The 18,486-nt window shown below is 35.2% G+C and overlaps 1 protein-coding gene across 4 annotated transcripts in view; it reads left to right on the top strand.

The window, feature by feature from the left end:
- Map3k20 (mitogen-activated protein kinase kinase kinase 20) overlaps nt 1–18,486 on the top strand; it is a 171,448-nt gene that overhangs the window by 85,290 nt on the left and 67,672 nt on the right. For all 4 annotated transcript variants that reach the window (XM_027946079.2, XM_071619067.1, XM_027946080.3 and 1 more), the window contains exons 4-7: nt 2,278–2,379; nt 6,413–6,478; nt 11,422–11,450; nt 11,555–11,692. In XM_027946079.2, coding sequence (XP_027801880.1) covers nt 2,278–2,379; nt 6,413–6,478; nt 11,422–11,450; nt 11,555–11,692 — 335 coding nt within the window. The remainder of the gene's footprint in view (nt 1–2,277; nt 2,380–6,412; nt 6,479–11,421; nt 11,451–11,554; nt 11,693–18,486) is intronic.

Genomic DNA, 18,486 nt, shown 5'->3' with positions numbered 1-18,486 from the left:
GTCTAAATCTCGCATTTATAATTTGACAAGACAGTCTTAAAATTTATATGGAAATACAAAAGACCTATAATAAGACGAACCAGTCTTTATAAATTCTTAAGTTTGAGGTGTAAGACTGCTTTATTTCAAAACTTATTTTAAGTCTGCAATAATCAACACAGTGTAATGTTGGCTTAATATATATAGATCAGTGGAACAAAAGCAAGCCTAGGGGGAAAAATATTTGTGCATTGGTTTTCAACAAAGGGGCCAAGACTATTCAATAAGCAAAAGATGGTCTTTCCAGCAAATTATGCTGAGATGATTAAAAATCCATACATAAGCCAAACAAATTTAAATCCTTATCTCATGCCCTAGACAAAAATTAACTCAAAATGCATCATAACCTAAGTATAAGGGCTAAACCTATAAAATTTTTAGAAGAAGAATAGGAGAAACTCTTCATGCCTTTGGATTAGGCAGAGTTCTTAGATATGACACCAACAGTACAAGCCCATGAAAGAAAAATCTATAAATAAGAATTTTTACTCTTTGAAAAATCGTGCTCTTAAGAGAATGGAAAGACAAATGACAGATTCAGAAAAGATTTGCAAATCATATCTCTAATAAAGGACTTGTATCTAGAATAAAGAACTCTTAGAATTCAATAAAACAACTCAAGAGAAGCCAGGTGAGATGGCGCACACCTATAATCCCAGAGGCTTGGGAGGCTGAGACAGGAAAATTGCAAGTTCAAAGCCAGCCTCAGCAACTGTGAGGTGCTAAGCAACCAGTCAGTTAGAGACCCTGTCTCTAAATAAAATACAAAATAGGGTTGGGGATGAGGCTAAGTGATTGAGTGCCCCTGAGTTCAATCCCCAGTACCCCCCACCCCAAAATGGGTAAGAGATTTGAATGGATATTTTGCTTAAAAAACAACACACACACACACACACACACACACACACACACAAAAGGGGCTCGGGGGTGTAGCTCAGTGGTACAGCATTTGCCTAGTGTATGTGACCAGGGTTCAATTCCCAGTAATGGGAAGGAAAAAATATACATATAAAAATAAAGAACCAAAAAGAAAAGATGTTAACTTCATTAATTACTAGAAAAATGCAAATTAAAACTACTACAAGATACCACTAAAGGTACACCCAATAAAAGTATGCTGCACTTGTTGGTACAAGTGAAGCATAATCATAAAGATAGTACCAAGTATTGACAGAATATGGAGAAACTGAAACCCTCACTTATTGCTTGTTGAAATTGTAAAGCAGTTTCATAGTTTATTAAGATAAACTTACCATATGATCCCTACTCCCAAGAATCTACCTAAGAAATGTGCATATTTCCACACACAGACACAAATGTTGAGAGAAGCATTATTCATAATATTAACAAAAAACTGGGAACAACCCAGTTGTCTCTCAACTGGTAAATGAATGTAGTATATCATACCATAGAAGAGTATTCAGCAATAAAAAGGGATGAAGTATTGATACATGCCACAACACGAATGAACCTTGGAAACTGCTGAGGGAGCAAAGTCAGACACAAAAACCACAATTGGTCTGATTCCATTTATCTGAAATATCCAGAAAATGCACACAGGTAGTGAGAAAAAGCAGACTGTCGGGCTGGGGGTGAGAGTAGTGATTAACTCTAAGCTGCGCGAGGGAATTGTTTAGAATGGCAGAAAGGCTCTGAGACTGGACTGTCATGATTGTTGCCCAACTCTTGACTTTACTAAAAATCATCAAAGTGTGTACTTACAGGCAGTGAATTTTATGGCATGTAATTTATTCTTCAGTAGAGCCATTTTTAAAGAAATCTTCTCACTTTCTTGACCTTCTGTGTTTGTATTTTGAGAGCTCTTCTAAATCCAGATGCAACAAGGATTGGTTTGTTGACAGTTTGTAACATAAACTCTGATTTATTTATTTAATAGTATTTATCTCACCAGAATAACAACTTTTAAAGAAATACCTATTTGCCTGCATGTCTGTGTTTCAAGTACATTTTTCCAACACTTCTTTGTGTTTCTCAGTTCCTTCTAAATGGCTTTTGATTCTCAACTAAAGTTTACTGTTCATTTTGTGTTAGCGGGCTTGTCTTTCACAGATTCCCCCTATCCCCAATGATATTAACTTTTAGAAAACACAGCATAGAATAAATTTTTGTATACTTTGGATGTCTTTTGTTAACTTTGTTTGTTGATGAAAATATAAAGTCTTGTTTCTGAAATGCTCCTTGGTTTTGATTATGTGCTTTTCTTTCCTTTTAAAATAGAATATGCTTCTCTGGGATCACTCTATGATTACATTAATAGTAACAGAAGTGAAGAGATGGACATGGATCACATTATGACCTGGGCCACTGACGTAGCCAAAGGTAACATTGCTTGGTGAATTCTTATAGAATTGGTGGGAGCATTTCCTCACTCTGACATGGGGACTTAAGACAGAAATTTTTTTATTCTGTTTCTTAGATATTCTTTTTTCAGAACAAAAGTAATATAAAAAATTCTGCAATTCACTGTACATATTTTAGGTGACTACCTTTCAACTCCTGAATTCCTTTTCTGTTTTTTCATCATTCATTTCTTTTCCTAAAATAGAGTTCTGCAAAATTAGTAAACTCCAGGGTGAATGTTTTAGTCTTGTTTTGTGACATTGTAATTGACCAGCTGCTTGACACTTTAAGTGGAAAAATTATAATTCTGTTGTCCATGTGAGAGTCTCTCCCTAGTATCTAAAAACATGATTTAGTGTAGGATTAGCTCCACTCATTTTGTATACATAGTAATATACTAAAAATAGTAATGACTCGCCAAAAAAGTTTTCTCTTGCCATGTAAGAGCAACTCAGATTTTATTTTATAGTCAGTGTAAACTTGGATATCACCTTTGGAAATAAAATAGTTTTAATATGCAAAATCCCTAAACAAGGTGTCTACTCCCCCACCACCTACCATAAATTCCTACAGGGACTAATGCTTTCTTAAGCAATTCAGATTCCATTTATTTTTATCTTTTTTTTCCATTTTTCGAACTGAACATTTTTAGTTTCATTTGTAACTGTCAGAGTTACTTTGGAAACAACATAATCTAAGTAATGAATGCTGGTAGTTACATTTGTATTCTGGTAACCTCTAGGAAGCAAGTGTGTCCGCATTTTACTGGAGGCACTTAACTCCTTTGCATCTTGCTACTCTATTCTCTAGAAACATCTCTTTACAAAGCAAATGTAAAGAGAACTGCTCATACTTTGCTTTCAATGCAAGGTCACCCAATGACTTAGGAAAGCAGTAGTCTATCCTTCTGGGAATTATCTTAACTGAAGTTTTATGCATACCTGTCAAATTCTTCAAATATGGAGAGTTAAAATTTTTCTTAAGGTTTCGTGCTAGATTCTGCTACTAAATGATGTTTTATTACCTTATAAGAATAACAAGCTCTGTGTTTCGGATGAACTATGTAAAGCTTGGGTATATTAATGAACTTAATTGTGTATTCATGCATCAAACATCTCAAATCAATCTTGAAATTTCACATTAAGATGTTTTCATGTGGGCTGGAGTTGTAGCTCAGTGGTAGAGCACTTGCCCAGCATGCATGAGGCACTGGGTTTGATTCATGACACCACATATAAATAACTAAAATAAAGGCCCACTGACAACTAAAAAATATTTTTTAAAAAAAGATATTTTCATGTAACATCACAGTCACTTCTCTGCATGTCAGAGGTATAGGAACCACTTGTGTGTAAGCAAGATTATGTGTTGCCTGCAGTATTATGGAAATATATTTACACAAATGGAAATGCACACATGGCTCTTCTTGACACTTAACCTTATAGATATTTATATTTAAGGTGCTTGGCCAATTACATCCATGTTATTACTTCATGGCGCTTAGCATGGATAGACAACAATGACAGAATGACATCAGCATTCTGCTTCGAGTTGTCCCTAGTAGCCTATAACACACACACACACACACACACACACACACACGCCCCACCCCACCCCTACCACATCATTTGTATCTGGGGCAAGTCTCTTGGTTCTAGCACAGCTGTGACCTTCTGGAGTTTTTCAAGAGTTCCTGACTAGCATTAGAAGGGCAGGAAAGAACAGAACAGAATAAAGTAGCAAAGCAGAACCTGAGGTAAAGGGTAGGAAAGGAGGGGGGAAGTAGACACCCTGAACAGAGTCCAAATCTATGAAGTAATAAAATCCCTTTGCCAGATTGGTGAATTGGTCCGAAAGGCAAGCACTAATGTATCTGGCCTCAGCTGAGGATGTCTTTACCTATTTATAATTATAATTTTTTAACTTTAAAAGATCCTTTTAGATGGCCTATAAAAAGGAAAAAGAAACAATTCTTTAGGAATAACTTCAAACCTCTCTAGAAAGCTAGTAGAACTTGGAGATTAAATAGGAAAGCTTGACCTTGTTGATTCTGTTCAAGTTCAGCGAGGCACCTCTCAGTTTTAACTGTGATTTGAAGTTACTGAAACAACTATATGTTGAGAAATCAGAGACTGAATAATTCATTCCATTAATGAGAGTGGACCTGTGCATTTTGAAGTAGGCATTGCTCACCATCATTGCTGTTGAAAGAGTTACATCCTCAAAGCTAAAAAAGATTCACTTGTTTCTGGATGGGAAGAGGAATGGGAGTTGAAGCAGTCCATCTGAAATTGTCACAAGTCAGTCAACAGTGCATAAAGGAACAATTAAGCAGATCAACTTGGATCCAGCCTCGAAATGTCACCATTAATTCCAAATCCTCCCCAAAAGTTTTCTCAATGACACCATCAGATTTTTTTTTTTTTCTTTTAGGAAACCCTGAATATTAAGCCTGATTGACATATTTTTCAACCTTCTAAATGAAGCTGAATTATAGTTGATTTTATAAAAACAAATTAAATAGAATTTTATATGATTATGATTACTATATAGTAATATGTACACTAAATATTATTTAAGTATATTCCATACATTGCGCACAAATAATTTATGGTACTTTTTAATAATAATCTGCCATGAGGAAGAAATTGCCTGTATTTTAAGCTTTTATACTTGAAACTGTCTTTGTTTCTAATAGTAATTAAACAGATTTTACCTGAAAAAATTTCAGGGATTTGTTTCTAAATCAAGAGAGAAGTAGCTATGAAATTGGATCATAAAATTATTAAATGTTACTCATGTTGTAACTATTAAATTTTTATAGTTTGAAGTATGTAGAACTTCATATTAAAATAGATTCCCTTTGTCCCAATTGCTTCTTTCTTAAGAACATTTAATTTCTAATACTTTTGTTAACTTCCCTCTTTTCAGTGATATCATTATATGAAGTTTACACTTTTTCTTATTTTCTGTGTTCGTTCTTTTCATGTTTCTTCAATATATAATAATCATAATAGTAGCAGAATAATAGATTATTAATAAATTAACCTTTATAAGATTGAAATATTCTATATACTTTTAAAAATGAAAGCCTAATTATTAAATTGTTTTCAATGGATAGTTCATTAACAAAAGGAACCTGTTTGATTTGGCAGTGGAAGGGGCAATTTTCTCCATTATTTAGAACAGAGAACTGGAGAAATAAATACTCAGTAGAAAATATTTTTTTTCTAAAAGTGTAGCTAATATATACTTATGAAAAGAGTCAAACACTACTAAGGAGGTTACCACAAAAAATTATCTTTTAAAAAGTCTAATTTTTTATTCAGAATAATGAATGCATTTAGTTTATACTTATGTATCTTGATTCATATTATAAATATGTTGGAGAGAATTTTGTAGTATGTTTAAATAAAGATTATTTCAAAGATTTATCCTGGTGAAAATATTTTAGTTTACAAAATAAAATATTTTGTAACTACTATATATTTTTCTATCTTAAGATCATAAAATCCTTTACCGGTCATAACTCAGCAGTCCTCCCAGCTCCCACTCCTGCCCTATCTTCATTCCCAGGTCTTATTAGAATGAGTACTGAGAAAAATAAACCAGCTGGGTAACTGCAAACCTGCAGATATCCATATACAAATGGGAAACAACTTTAGCGGGTGCAGAAGGCAGTTGGTAGTAGGATACCTAGTCATGGAGCACTTTTTCCAGTGATTCCCATGCTATATTCATACAAATTCCAGAAAGCTAAGGTGTCCTTACTAGGTATTGTAAGAAGCTAGCTGTACCAATCAAATTCCAACCTCTAAGAGATTAAGACATAAATCTTGCTTAAATAAATGTTACTAATGTAGACATAGCCTATTTCTGTTTTATCAATCCTGGAAGAATACAGCATGTGGATTTAGTTTCTGCTATTGAATTCTTTGTGAAAATATGCATGGTAATACTGATGCAGTATTGAAAAATATTAATAGGTCTTTTTTCTTTCTTGTATGAAAAGGAATGCACTATTTACATATGGAGGCCCCTGTTAAGGTGATTCACAGAGATCTCAAGTCAAGAAATGGTAATGTAGTGATATGTTTTTTTACACATTACAGATTACATGCACCTGTGTATAGAAATAAGGATCATGCTTTATTTATCCTTTGTGACCTGATGTTTGACTCACTACTGATACCATGAAAATTTTCCACTGTTAATAAATATCAAAATTCTCTATATTGTTTGAGGAAGCTGCATAATGTTCCACTGTATGAATATAGCACAGAATGTGGACAATTTGGATTGTTTACATTTTTTCCTATGATAAGAAATGTTTGGTTTAATACCTTCCAGCCAAATTTTTCAACACATCCCTAATTTTTCCTTGGAGTCATTTCCTAAAAGAGGTATTGCTGGGTCAAAGTGTGTAGTCATGTATTTTTAGTTTTCTATGTTTACATGGTTCTCTGTACTAGCATTTTTGAGTTTCATTTCTGTTACTTCTTCATTATATGGTATAAATTTTTATGTCATCTTTGCCCATATTACCTGGAATAGTGCCCAAAAATGATCAGTATGCTTAGGAGTTTGGAAATAAAGGCCTTTTTTCTTTTCCTTCTCTACTTTTGTATTTTCTATAGTCTATTTATGATTCTTTGTTTTATATTTTGGAGAGTGAACATTTTAAAATAACTTGCAGTTAGACATTACCTTCAAGTAGGAATAGTAACAGTGCTTCTTCCATTACATCACTTCAAAGTTATGGGAGAAAGGCAGTAAGATTATTTAGCTAAAGCAGAACTAGCTCAAGCAAACATCAAAGTTTGCTACTTTAAAGAAAAAAATCTCGCTATCAATTACTTTTTTTTATTATTTCCAAGCAACTTGCAGTAAGGAGGAGAATTATTTATTTTAAGAAAATCTTTAGGTCAGTGTTGCAAAAAGGGGTGTTTGATAGTAGTGTGCTTCTTAGAATGGGTAGCTATAGCAAGTAGAGGAGGAGGACCAGGGAATGAGCAAGGTATGCTTGCTCATACTTAGGACTGTGAGGTCTGACTGGGAGGGGTGGGAGAGATGGGGAGGAAGGAAAGTTATTGGCAGCTGCCCCTCTTCAGGAGCCCAGGTTGGACCCCCAACCTAGTCGAGATGACTCTGCCTGACTATCTTGCCCTCTTTAAGTCATCACTTATCCTTTGGCTCATCTTAGAAGCTTCCTGGAACTAAACATTCTTGATATAGATGACTAATAGGAAATCATTAGGAAATAATCTAGAATCTATTAGGAAGTATCAGAGTTCTATGTCTGGAAATTTTCAGTTCATGCTCAGAATTTCAATTTAAACAAGTTATTTGATTTCAGTAGATTCTAAATCTTCCACAAAAGAACAAATTAACTAATTTGTGGGTTTATCTATTCTATCAGTATGAAGACCATATAATAATGGAGAATTTTACTTTACCATTTAAAAAAATTATAATCTGTACAGTTACTTGATAGGAGCACAAAACTCAAATTGAAAAAATAAAGACTCAATTTTTTGCAGTTTTTCCCCCGGAGAAAAGGAACAAGAATTCCAGTTTCTATGTTATACATTTTTATAATGTTATTTTTAAAAGTATTTGTTAATCTTACAATAAGAGAAAGCACTAGAGATTTTCAAAAACAATTGAATGTAATATTAGCAGTATTTACATTTCTATTTGCAAAAGTTTGTAGCAAACATCTAACACCATGTTTACCCCAAGGCTATTTCTACATATGAGGTCATGCAAAGATTATTTTCTCCATTTATCAAAATCATTAGTAGCAGCTAATAAAAACCTGTACTGATTATCTACCATGTTCAGGCAATGCGTGGCTTACAAAAGAAATACCAGAAGCAGTACTTCAGGATTCTGTCCTTGGCCTTCTCTCCTCTTATGGTCTTATCCTCCCACTCCCACTTACACCTTAATATTCCCATGTAGGTCTCAATTTCAAAACTATCTATCTGCTTATTAGACATGTGTGTATATATTTTACATGACCCTAAAATGAATTTTGTCCAAATTAATCTTTTCATCTTCTCCTTCAATCCTAAAAGACCATTCCTGCATCCCTCTGCCAGTGACTGGCAGTACAGTTGCCCAAGACAGAGATTAAATAAAACAGAATTAACCATTTAAATCCAGAGCTCATGTTCTAACCATTAAGCTGTTTCACTCCTTATCTGCTTTCATCCTTGAAACCTCATCCCCAATATCCAGCTATTCATCCAGCCTCACTGATCCTGTCTCCTGAGTATTTTTTCTCTCCCACCCTTTTTCTTTTTACTTTTTAAAATTAGAGCATTCTAGTTTAACATAATAGCTAGGTTTATCCCTACAAACCAAACATGCATGGAATTCGATTATAGTTCATATTCTCCCCCTTTCCCTTTCTCCTTCCTCTCCCCATTCTCCTTCCTTGACTGTACTTGATCCTCCTTTTACTCATCTATTAATTTATTTTGATTGATTCTTTCTACTTATACCTAAAGGTGAAATTAATGAAATTATGGTATTTGCTGATAAATGAATGAAAATGGAGAACATTGTGTTAAGTGAAATATGCTAGTCTCAGAAAATCAAAGTTGAATCAAGGGTCATATCTCTCAATGTGGAACCTTGAGCAAAATAAGGGAAAGAAGGAGGGGGGGGGAGGATCAGCCACCATAAAGATATAGGGAAGATCAGTAGTGTAGAAGAAGGAGATCTTGAGGGAGGAAGGAGGGATGGAAAAGGAGGAGAAATGCAGAATGAATTTTTAAAAATCATTGTATGTGTATGTATAAATACACCGCAGGGAATTTCACCCTTATGTCCTGAGTATTTCTCGACTCACTATTTCTTTCCTGTCCTTTTTCACAGCACTAGTACTGTCATCCTCATCTGTCTCTTGGGCCACAACCTCTTGCATGCACAGCTCCCTCTTTGTCTCTTTTTCTCTTCTATAACATGGTCTGCTTCCTGCACATTTGCTCATTTCCTTTTTTCATGAAAATTGTTGGTTGACTTTCCATTTCTCACAAGGGCTCTTCTTTACTTGACCCTGCCTCCCAAAATTGTCATGCCTTGTCTTCTGCTCCTGAGGTTTTGCATAGATTCTCTTTCTGCCCAGAAAACTACTTTCCTCCTCCAGCATGCCTCATTTCTAGTTAGCCCCTACATTTTTAGGTCTTTGTATAAGCATCATTTCTTCCTGAAAACTTCATCTGACCTCTGAAGACTTGGATATCCCTGTGGGTTGGGTCCATATACTCTCATTCTCTCTCATTGTGGAATTTTTTTTCACTTTATTGTTGATGTTTAATTTTCTCTCTGATCAGACCATAAACTCCACCAGAGCCAAGACAGTGCCAGTCTCATTCACCTTCTGTATAAAGCATATACATGGCTGTTGCCAGAGTAGATAGTCAGCAAATAGTTGTTAAATGAGTGAATGAATGTATGAATAAGGAAATAAATGAACATTGTCTCTGCATTTAAGAATATTATTTTGAGGGGCCAGGGTTGTGACTCAGTGGTAGAGCACTTGCCTCGTACGAGTAGGGAGCTGGGTTCAATCCTCAACACCACATAAAAATAAACAGACAAAATAAAGGTATTTGTCCATCTACAACTAAAAATTTCTTTAAATTTTTTAAAAAGAATATTATTTTTCAAATTACAAATGGTCAACAAATATATGAAAAAATGTTCAATATCCTTAGCAAACAGGGAGTTGTAAATCAAAACTATACTGAAATTTCATCTCACCCCACTCAGAACAGCAATTATCAAGAATACAAATAACAATAATTGCTGGTGAGGATATGGGGAAGAAGGTACACTTATACATTGTTAGTGGGACTGCAAATTAGTACAACCACTTTGGAAAGCAGTATGGAAATTTCTCAGAAGAATAGGGATGGAACCATCATATGACCCAACTATCCTACTCCATAGTTTTTATCCAAAAGATTAAAAAAATCAGCATACTGTAGTGATACATGTATATCAGTATTTATAGCAGTACAGTCCACAATAGCTAAGTTATGGAATCAGCCCTAGGTACTCATTGATAGATGAATGAATAAAGAAAATGTGGTACATATACAATGGAGTTCTACTCAGCCATAAGAAGAATGAAATTATGTCATTTACTTGTAAATGGATAGAACAGAACATCATGCTAAGTGAAATATGCCAAACTCAGAAAGTCAAGGGTCAGATGTTTTCTCTATATGCAGAAGCTAAAGAGAAAAAAGTAATAAACAAAAGGTATCTTGCAAAAATACAAAGGAGAACAGTAGAGTAGAAACAGGGGGCTGAGGGAGGAGGAAAGGCAAAGGGGATGAACTGGGGAATAAAGTTGACTAAGTTATGCCATGTGCACCTATGAGTATATCACAATGCATTCCAATTATATATAACTACCAGTAAAAATAAATAGAAAGAAGATCAGTAGAATAGAGGGGGATTGGGGGAAGAGGGGAGAATGGGCCAGTACTGCGGATTGAAATTTGGAAAACTATGTACTATGCATTTGTGAATATGTCAAAGTAAATCCCACCATCATATATAACTACAATGCACTATAAAAAGAAATTAAAAAGAAAAGAAAATTATTCTTCAGTTGGGAGAAAGAACTATATATACCATAAAGTAAATGATGCTAATGATTTCCTTAGTATCATATTGGCATTCTACCAGCAAAACCCAGGTAAAAATTTGGTTCTCCTAACTACTCTAATTTGGTGCCTTTTTTACTGGAAAGTACTGCATTTGTTTATATCAAGTGTCTTAAAAGCCTTTTAAGTCAGTACCTCATGGAATTAAGCTTTTATTTTAATGTCAGATCTCTTTTGCAAAATCTTTAATACGGTAAATATTTTGATTTTTGTCTTTTATAATATCAAATTAGAAATTTAACATATTGAAGCTAGAAATAGAAGGTTATGCTTTTTTCAGTATAAGACAATTTAATAGATGATTGTCATACTTTATCTTTTTTTTTTTTTTTAGTTGTTATAGCTGCTGATGGAGTATTGAAGGTATGACTCTCTTTTAATTAAAAAAAAAAGATTTTTTTTTAACGTCTGATAATTCTCTTATTAGTCACTAAGTACAAAGTTGATCCTGGTTTCTCTGTTCTCAGATCTGCGATTTTGGTGCCTCTCGGTTCCATAACCATACAACACACATGTCCTTGGTGGGAACTTTCCCATGGATGGCTCCAGAAGTTATCCAAAGTCTACCTGTGTCTGAAACGTGTGACACTTATTCCTATGGTGTGGTGAGTTCACTTCTTGTTTCTTGTTTGCTAAAGGAAATGCAGAAACAAAACAGCCTAGAGAAGAGAGACTTCATAATTGAACCTGGTGTTGAGTGTACAGCTGTTTTTGGAGGAATGTCTAAAGCTGAGGCATGGGGAGAACACGTCCCAGTTGTTGAAATTTGTGCTTTTATCACTTTTATGCATCTGAGTTATTTATACTGTGTTGAGTATAAAAGCAGTACCACTTCCAAGAAACAGAACCTGAGTTAGCCTAAGGCTCTCCTGCAGAGTACTTTTTTGCTAGGTGAAAATACAACCAGAGACTGTCTCTGGAATTCAGGGGAAATGTGGATCATTTGGAATAGGACTTCCGTATGATAGATTTCTCAAGCAATATAAAACCCAACAATAGACATGCCAAGTGAGTTAATTAATAGGAAACTTTTGAGTGTCAACTATTAAAGTGATTAGTGAGTTTCTAAAAGTACAAAAGAAAATGTACTTGGCACTTAGCAGATGTCTACTGCAAGTGACAGAGTAGTAGTGACCATCTGGAACAAGAATCTGAGGTATTACAGGAGAATGACAACAGAGCATCAAAGAAGAATGGAATCCTGTCGAAGTGTGGGGAAAGATGCTCAGGGAATAGAGACCACAGGAGGGAGCCAGTTAGGGAGCAGGAACTTATGCAGGAGTGAGGAGATGGATCATCCTGGAAAAAAGCAACCCAAGGTGGGAGCACATCTTGCTGGAGAAAGAATTCATTTGCTGCCTTTCTTTGAGGATGAGTTCTATATTCCTTTTAAAAAATCCAAAACAGTATTTGGAACTCCTTGTCTTTGCATCTCATCTCCTTGTATTCATGCTATGTGTGCTACCTCTCTGTACCATTACTTTTTAAATGGACATTTTCATTATAATAGGAAAAGAAGACCAGTTTAGGCTCAAATCAGCATGCTTTTCTTCCTGAAGTTATGTGTATTCTCACTGAAGGTACTACTAACAGTGTAAGAGGAGGTCAACATGGGCAAACATGTTCCCTTTCTTTAATCAATCTCTGGGTATTTACTGCTGGCTTCATTACACTTTGGTCTTTTTCAGTTGGCTAGATCTTTCTAAATCATAACACAGCCTATGTACCAAATTACTTTAATAGAGATGAGTTTTGTTGGCTATTGAAAAAAATCATTTCTAGAATGAAATATGTGTTTTGGCTGAAGGCTAGAATTTTAAAGGTTAAACGACAACAGTAACATCAAGCTAAATCTCCAATTCCTCTCTAGTGTTTCTAAGAATGAAAACTATACACTATTATAGATAGTGGTGAAATAATTCTCACTGAAAAAAAGGAAAATAAGTAAAATGAAAATTTCAGAGACTGGATTCTAAAATAGGTCTTCTATGTCAAAGTTTACTACAGTCTAATCATCAGACTTTTTCATCTTATGAGGATTCTGAAAATGGGGATCTGTTCTCTTATGAGGTTATGTTCCTTCATATTTAAGCAAAATTAATGTATTGAGTTAGGCACTGTGCTGACACCAACTTAGGGCAATTTAAATTATATGTGGCCTACTCACTGGTACCAGAACAAAAGGTAACAAAACTTTTCTACAAAGGACCAGGTAGTACATATTTTTGGCTTTGAGAGCCACTCACAGTCTCTGATACATATCCCTCTTTGTGTTTTACAAACCCTTTAAAAATAACAATCCTGCTCATGTTCTTTAAGAGACCATACTTTGCAGGCCCCACTGTGGAACAAGGAGACTTGGAAAAATAAGCAACATAGCTTATCTGCAGCTTGTGCCAGCTGACTGTTCAATAGCAATTCAATAGGTGGGCAGTTTTTACTCCTTTCATGTGCATATAAAATTATAAAAACTTGTATATCTACTGTCATGTATAACTAATTAGAACAAATTAGATATAAAGTTTACTTAATCTATACATATATATAAGATAGTTTAATACCTTTTGTATTTTCTGTGATATCATATTCAAAACTGCTGTTTTGAATTTGAGGTTTATGTTCCATTCACTTTTTTTAATATTTATTTTTAGTTGTAGATAGACACAATACCTTTATTTTATTTATTTATTTTTATGTGGTGCTGATGATCAAACCCAGGGCCTCACATGGCTCTACCACTGAGCTACAACCCCAGCCCCCATTCATGTTTTTATAATGACATCTGATGCATAAATACCTACAAAGAATTACGTGAGATATATATATAAACATAATTTGGTGGTCATGGTTTTTAAATTATTTTGCATAGTTTTATGAATTAAAAGATTTGAGGTTTATTTTCACACTCTACAAGGAATAATAACTGGCTGCCTATGCTTTTACTTTGAAAATTTTCTCCAAGTCTTAGAATTTCCCTGTTAGAAATTTTTGATATAAAGATATAACTGTAAGTTATTCTCATATTATTAGTTATTCTTAATATTATTTCACTTATGAAAACAAACTCCATGCTACCTTCTCTCAAAGTCTTTCAGTTGCCCAGGCCTCTGATGTGAGGTGCACCTATCTGCTCTTCATTAACTGAAGTTAATGACTGGGTTCCAAGAACCAAGAACAAATGCCTTTATGCACATAAGCCATAAAAGTTGTTGAGAGATGACTTTGGTTAGGATCTTTCCTGTGTCTCTACAGTCTCTTTCAAACCTTGACCCCTTCTCTTAAGCACAGTCTGAGTCTGCCTTTCTGCAGCTGCAGGTGTTCAGTTTGTTTTATTGAAAACTTTCACACAGGCAACTGGGCTCTGCTTTCCAGAGGACCTGAGTGGATCTGTTTGTAGATTAGGCCTTCTATTTACTTGTTTACTGACCCTACCATTGGTTGGTTTGATTTGGTTTAACTGAGGAAGGAATTTAACAAATGCTTATCAAGTCATTCTCTAAAGTAGTTTAACTTACTCCAGCCAGCAGAACATTGGGTCGATTGACATTTGTATGCCAGATGTCACTCCACAGAACCTGTTAGTCCCTGCCACGTGACAGTATCAGTATCAATTCACATTCATATTGGAGCCTTCCCTTACCTGGGGGGAACAGAAATGCCTCCTTAGTGACTCTGTTTTAAAACAGCTTCTATCATTTGTCTTTCTTGAAGTGAGAGAGATTTGAGTCGGATACTGGTTTGCCTCCTGCAAAGAACTCCCATCAACAGAATTCCATTCAGAAAAATGTGCAAATACTAATTTAATTTTAAACAAGAATTCAAGATTCTGTTTAATTCCGACTCCTTCTCATTCTGTTTGTTCTAAATAACATCATTAGTGAAAGAATAAGTACACACATGCTTTCCCAGAACTCTTTGGTTTAAACAATTGCACAATTTTTTTTTTTTTAATGAAGGAAGCATTATGGGTTCAAAGTAGAAATTACATCAAAGAGCAGGAGAGGACAGTTGTTAAGGTTGGGTCCATGTTAGTTTTAGACTTTAGTGGTTTGCAAACCTTGAAAATAATCCCTATCTAGGAAAACAATGTGATATAGAATTTTTTTGATGTCATTTTAAAAAAGAGGTGCATAACCAAGACTCATTTGTTAGCAGGAGCATCTGTTTGCCTAACACATCCCACAGTTCATTAACAGCTTCTTCTGTTGATTGTAATCTCCCCCTTCTGCACAAGTCACACGCAGATAGATAGGGAAGAGTTGTCCTTATTGAAACCTCAAAAATGCAATGTAGTTTTACTCTTGGTTTTTAAATTTTTTCTACCAGGATTTATTTCCCTAATAACTCTCAAAAATACTAGTGCTGCCCAGATTGATAAACTTGTGTTATTTCTTAACACATGGCAAAACTAACTAGCCTTGTACTGCCTTAAAACAAATGTGCCCCCAGTGCCAGAAATGGATCTTGTGATCTTTGTTTCTAAGCTGGTAAACATTGCTAGGCAGGCAATTGTTTCTCTTTCCATTGATAAAAGGACATGTTTCTACTCTCTTATGATAACTTCTCTTGAAGGACCAAACCAGAAAGTGTTTGATGTGTAATCCACAAGAAAAAAAAAAGCTTCAGAAAAGCATTGGAAGAATAAGCCTTCTGAGAACACAAGGTCTCACCACCCTCTAAAAACAAAGCCATCCTAATGACAATGCAGAAAGGATTAGCTTTCATGAGGCTTCTCAGCCAAAACCAGCTTTAAAAACAGTAGCTCAAGAGACAGCCTCTCTGCCATGCTTGTCTGTGAGCCCTGTTCCAGAACCAGCCAGGCTCAGGTAATGGCTTTTTATTGTTTGTAAGAGAAAAGGCAGGAGAAGTCCACAGCCTCATCCAAGTTTCTGTTCTGTAAACTGAAAATAGAAATTTTCCTGTGAGCACAGTTGAAGTGTGAGGATGTCCCAATACACAATGAGTTGGAAAATATTTTTAAGGTGAAAGATCACGATAATATTTGGCCTACATTCTCCCAACTGGTATTTTAAGGCATCATTCAATATATTTTTAGACCTCCAAGTGACTTCCTCAGCTTAGTTAGTTTTTTGTGCCAAATGCCATTTTATTGAGTGTAGAAAAAGCCATCCTATCTTATACCACCTGCTTTTTGGTACTTTCCCAAATCTGAAGAATTAATAAAAGGAAATCTTGAAATGTGCTGATACTAGAATCAAACCAAAGACCCTGTCTGGGCTTCACAGCGTGGTGGTTCACAGCAGTTCACTCTGCCATCGCCAGTTTTACACCCATCAAGTGCCTGCCTCCATCAGCTATGGTAGCTCATCTGCGACACCAAGAGAGAGTGAAATGAAATCGCCCTGTTTTTTCAGAGTTAGAGCTCTTAGAGAAGTATAAGTTGGATCTTATTAAATTTAGGACATTTCCAGCAGAGTATCTTAAAATAAAGAATGAAGAATAAATAGCATTCTGATATTGTTTTCTCAAACTCCGGTGTTGCACTTCACCTTGCAATATCCAGTTTGTGTGTGTGTGTGCAAACGCGTTTGAGTATACATGTATGAGTATATAAGGTGTGTGCAGGCCAAACTAAGAAAGGAGGAGGTGCAAGACTGCTCATCTGAACATTTTGGGATCTGGAGCAATTGATTTATTTGAGGCTGATTACCTATTCCCATTCTCCTTAGGAATGCCAAATTCATTAACTTACTTGCTCTTCATATCCTTCCCTTCCCATCCCCAACACCAGTGGAGTGGTAATTGTGAATTGAGGGGCTTCATTTCCTGCCAGCCCATTCACTGCCCCACCCCCCTCCCTGGTGCAGATGGAGTGTCGGGGTGATTGCATACCTGTGTGGCTCCCACCCTTCCTTCCTTACAGCCGCCACTAGAATTGTCCCCTTCTGGGATGCCCCTTACCTTTTCCTAATCACTTGTGTGACTCAAATAGAATTATTCAGTAGCTCTTCTAAAGAAGTACCTTACACACTTGATTAAAAGCCCAAAGAGGCTTCAGTGGATTTTTTTCTCTTGCTTGAGCAGCATCTGCCAATTTCCCTGATTTTCCTGCTAATTATCTTCGTATTAACCAGCATTCGTTTAACATGTTGTGGCTCGAAAGAGACTGAGCACTGGCTGAGGAAATAGTGAACATACAGCTAAAGGTTTATAGGACTTATTCTAATAGAGCATATGTCCATTATCTATATGCTCATTTGAATATTCTCATTTTGTGTTTTGAACAAGGGAAATCTAAACCTAAGCTACTGAGTGCTCTCCTCACTCACTGCTGCCGTGGCTCCGTGACTATAATGTCACTCTAGTGCTGTGGATTCCCCTTCCCTAGAATTACCTGGGATTAGAGTTTGACCTTTAGAGCAAGTTCATATTCTGGCTCTGCCACTTGAAAGCTGAGTGTCTTTGGGCAAGTTTGCTTAACTTTCTAAAGCCTAGTTTCCTCACCTAGAAAATGAGGATAATGTCATTGACATTGATAAAGTTATTATTATTGATAAAATTTGAGTTGTTTGGGCTGGGGTTGTGGCTCAAGTGGTAGAGTGCTCACTTAGCACATGTGAGGCACTGGGTTCGATCCTAAGCACCATATAAAAATAAATAAAGATACTGTATCCACCTAAAACTAAAAAATAAATAAATAAAAAATTTGAGGTTTTTTGTACTTTACAAATATTGGTAGACTCAAATTTTGGATGTACATTTGTTTAAACAGAGAAAATAACTGAGTTTCCAAATCTCCGTTATTCAGTGTTTAGAGAAACCAAAATCAACAGTATTTCTGGTACCAGTTTTCTTTCTCTGGGCAATACAGGTCAGATTTATTAACCATACTGATCTTAAGAATTGTGTAAGGTGAAACACATATAAACTCACATATACACAATCAGCTATTATGTGTCTACAGTGTTTATTACATTTTAGAATATGGTATTGTAAATTATAGGTAGCTAAGAACGGATCCTTTAGACTGCCTCATTTTGAGAGAAAATTGTTCAAAACACAAAATCTAAATGTTATAATTTTGCATATATCTCCCATTGTGGGATAGATAGGTTTGCCAGTGATTTGGATTAGGGGCTCAAGTTTTTTGTTTTTTGTTTTTTAATGAGACCATTATTGAACTTTTAAAAACATAGTTGCATTTCTAGTTTTTATTGTATAGAGAAATGTAGCAGAGATTGAAGGTAGAAAAAATTTTAACTTTTTGTAACAAAACATAAAAATCTAATTTGTGGGAATAGGTGAAAATTCTAGTAACTCATGAGATTAAGTTAAATTACTCAGGCCCATTAATTTCATAAAATTTTAAGTGTGGCTCTAGATAATCTAACTTCTTGACTAAGTTTGTTTCTATATTTTAAAAAAAGAACATTAAAAG

This window comes from Marmota flaviventris, chromosome 11, assembly GCF_047511675.1.
Source record: "Marmota flaviventris isolate mMarFla1 chromosome 11, mMarFla1.hap1, whole genome shotgun sequence".
NCBI lineage: Eukaryota > Metazoa > Chordata > Mammalia > Rodentia > Sciuridae > Marmota > Marmota flaviventris.
This window is presented reverse-complemented; position numbering and strand designations above follow the sequence as displayed.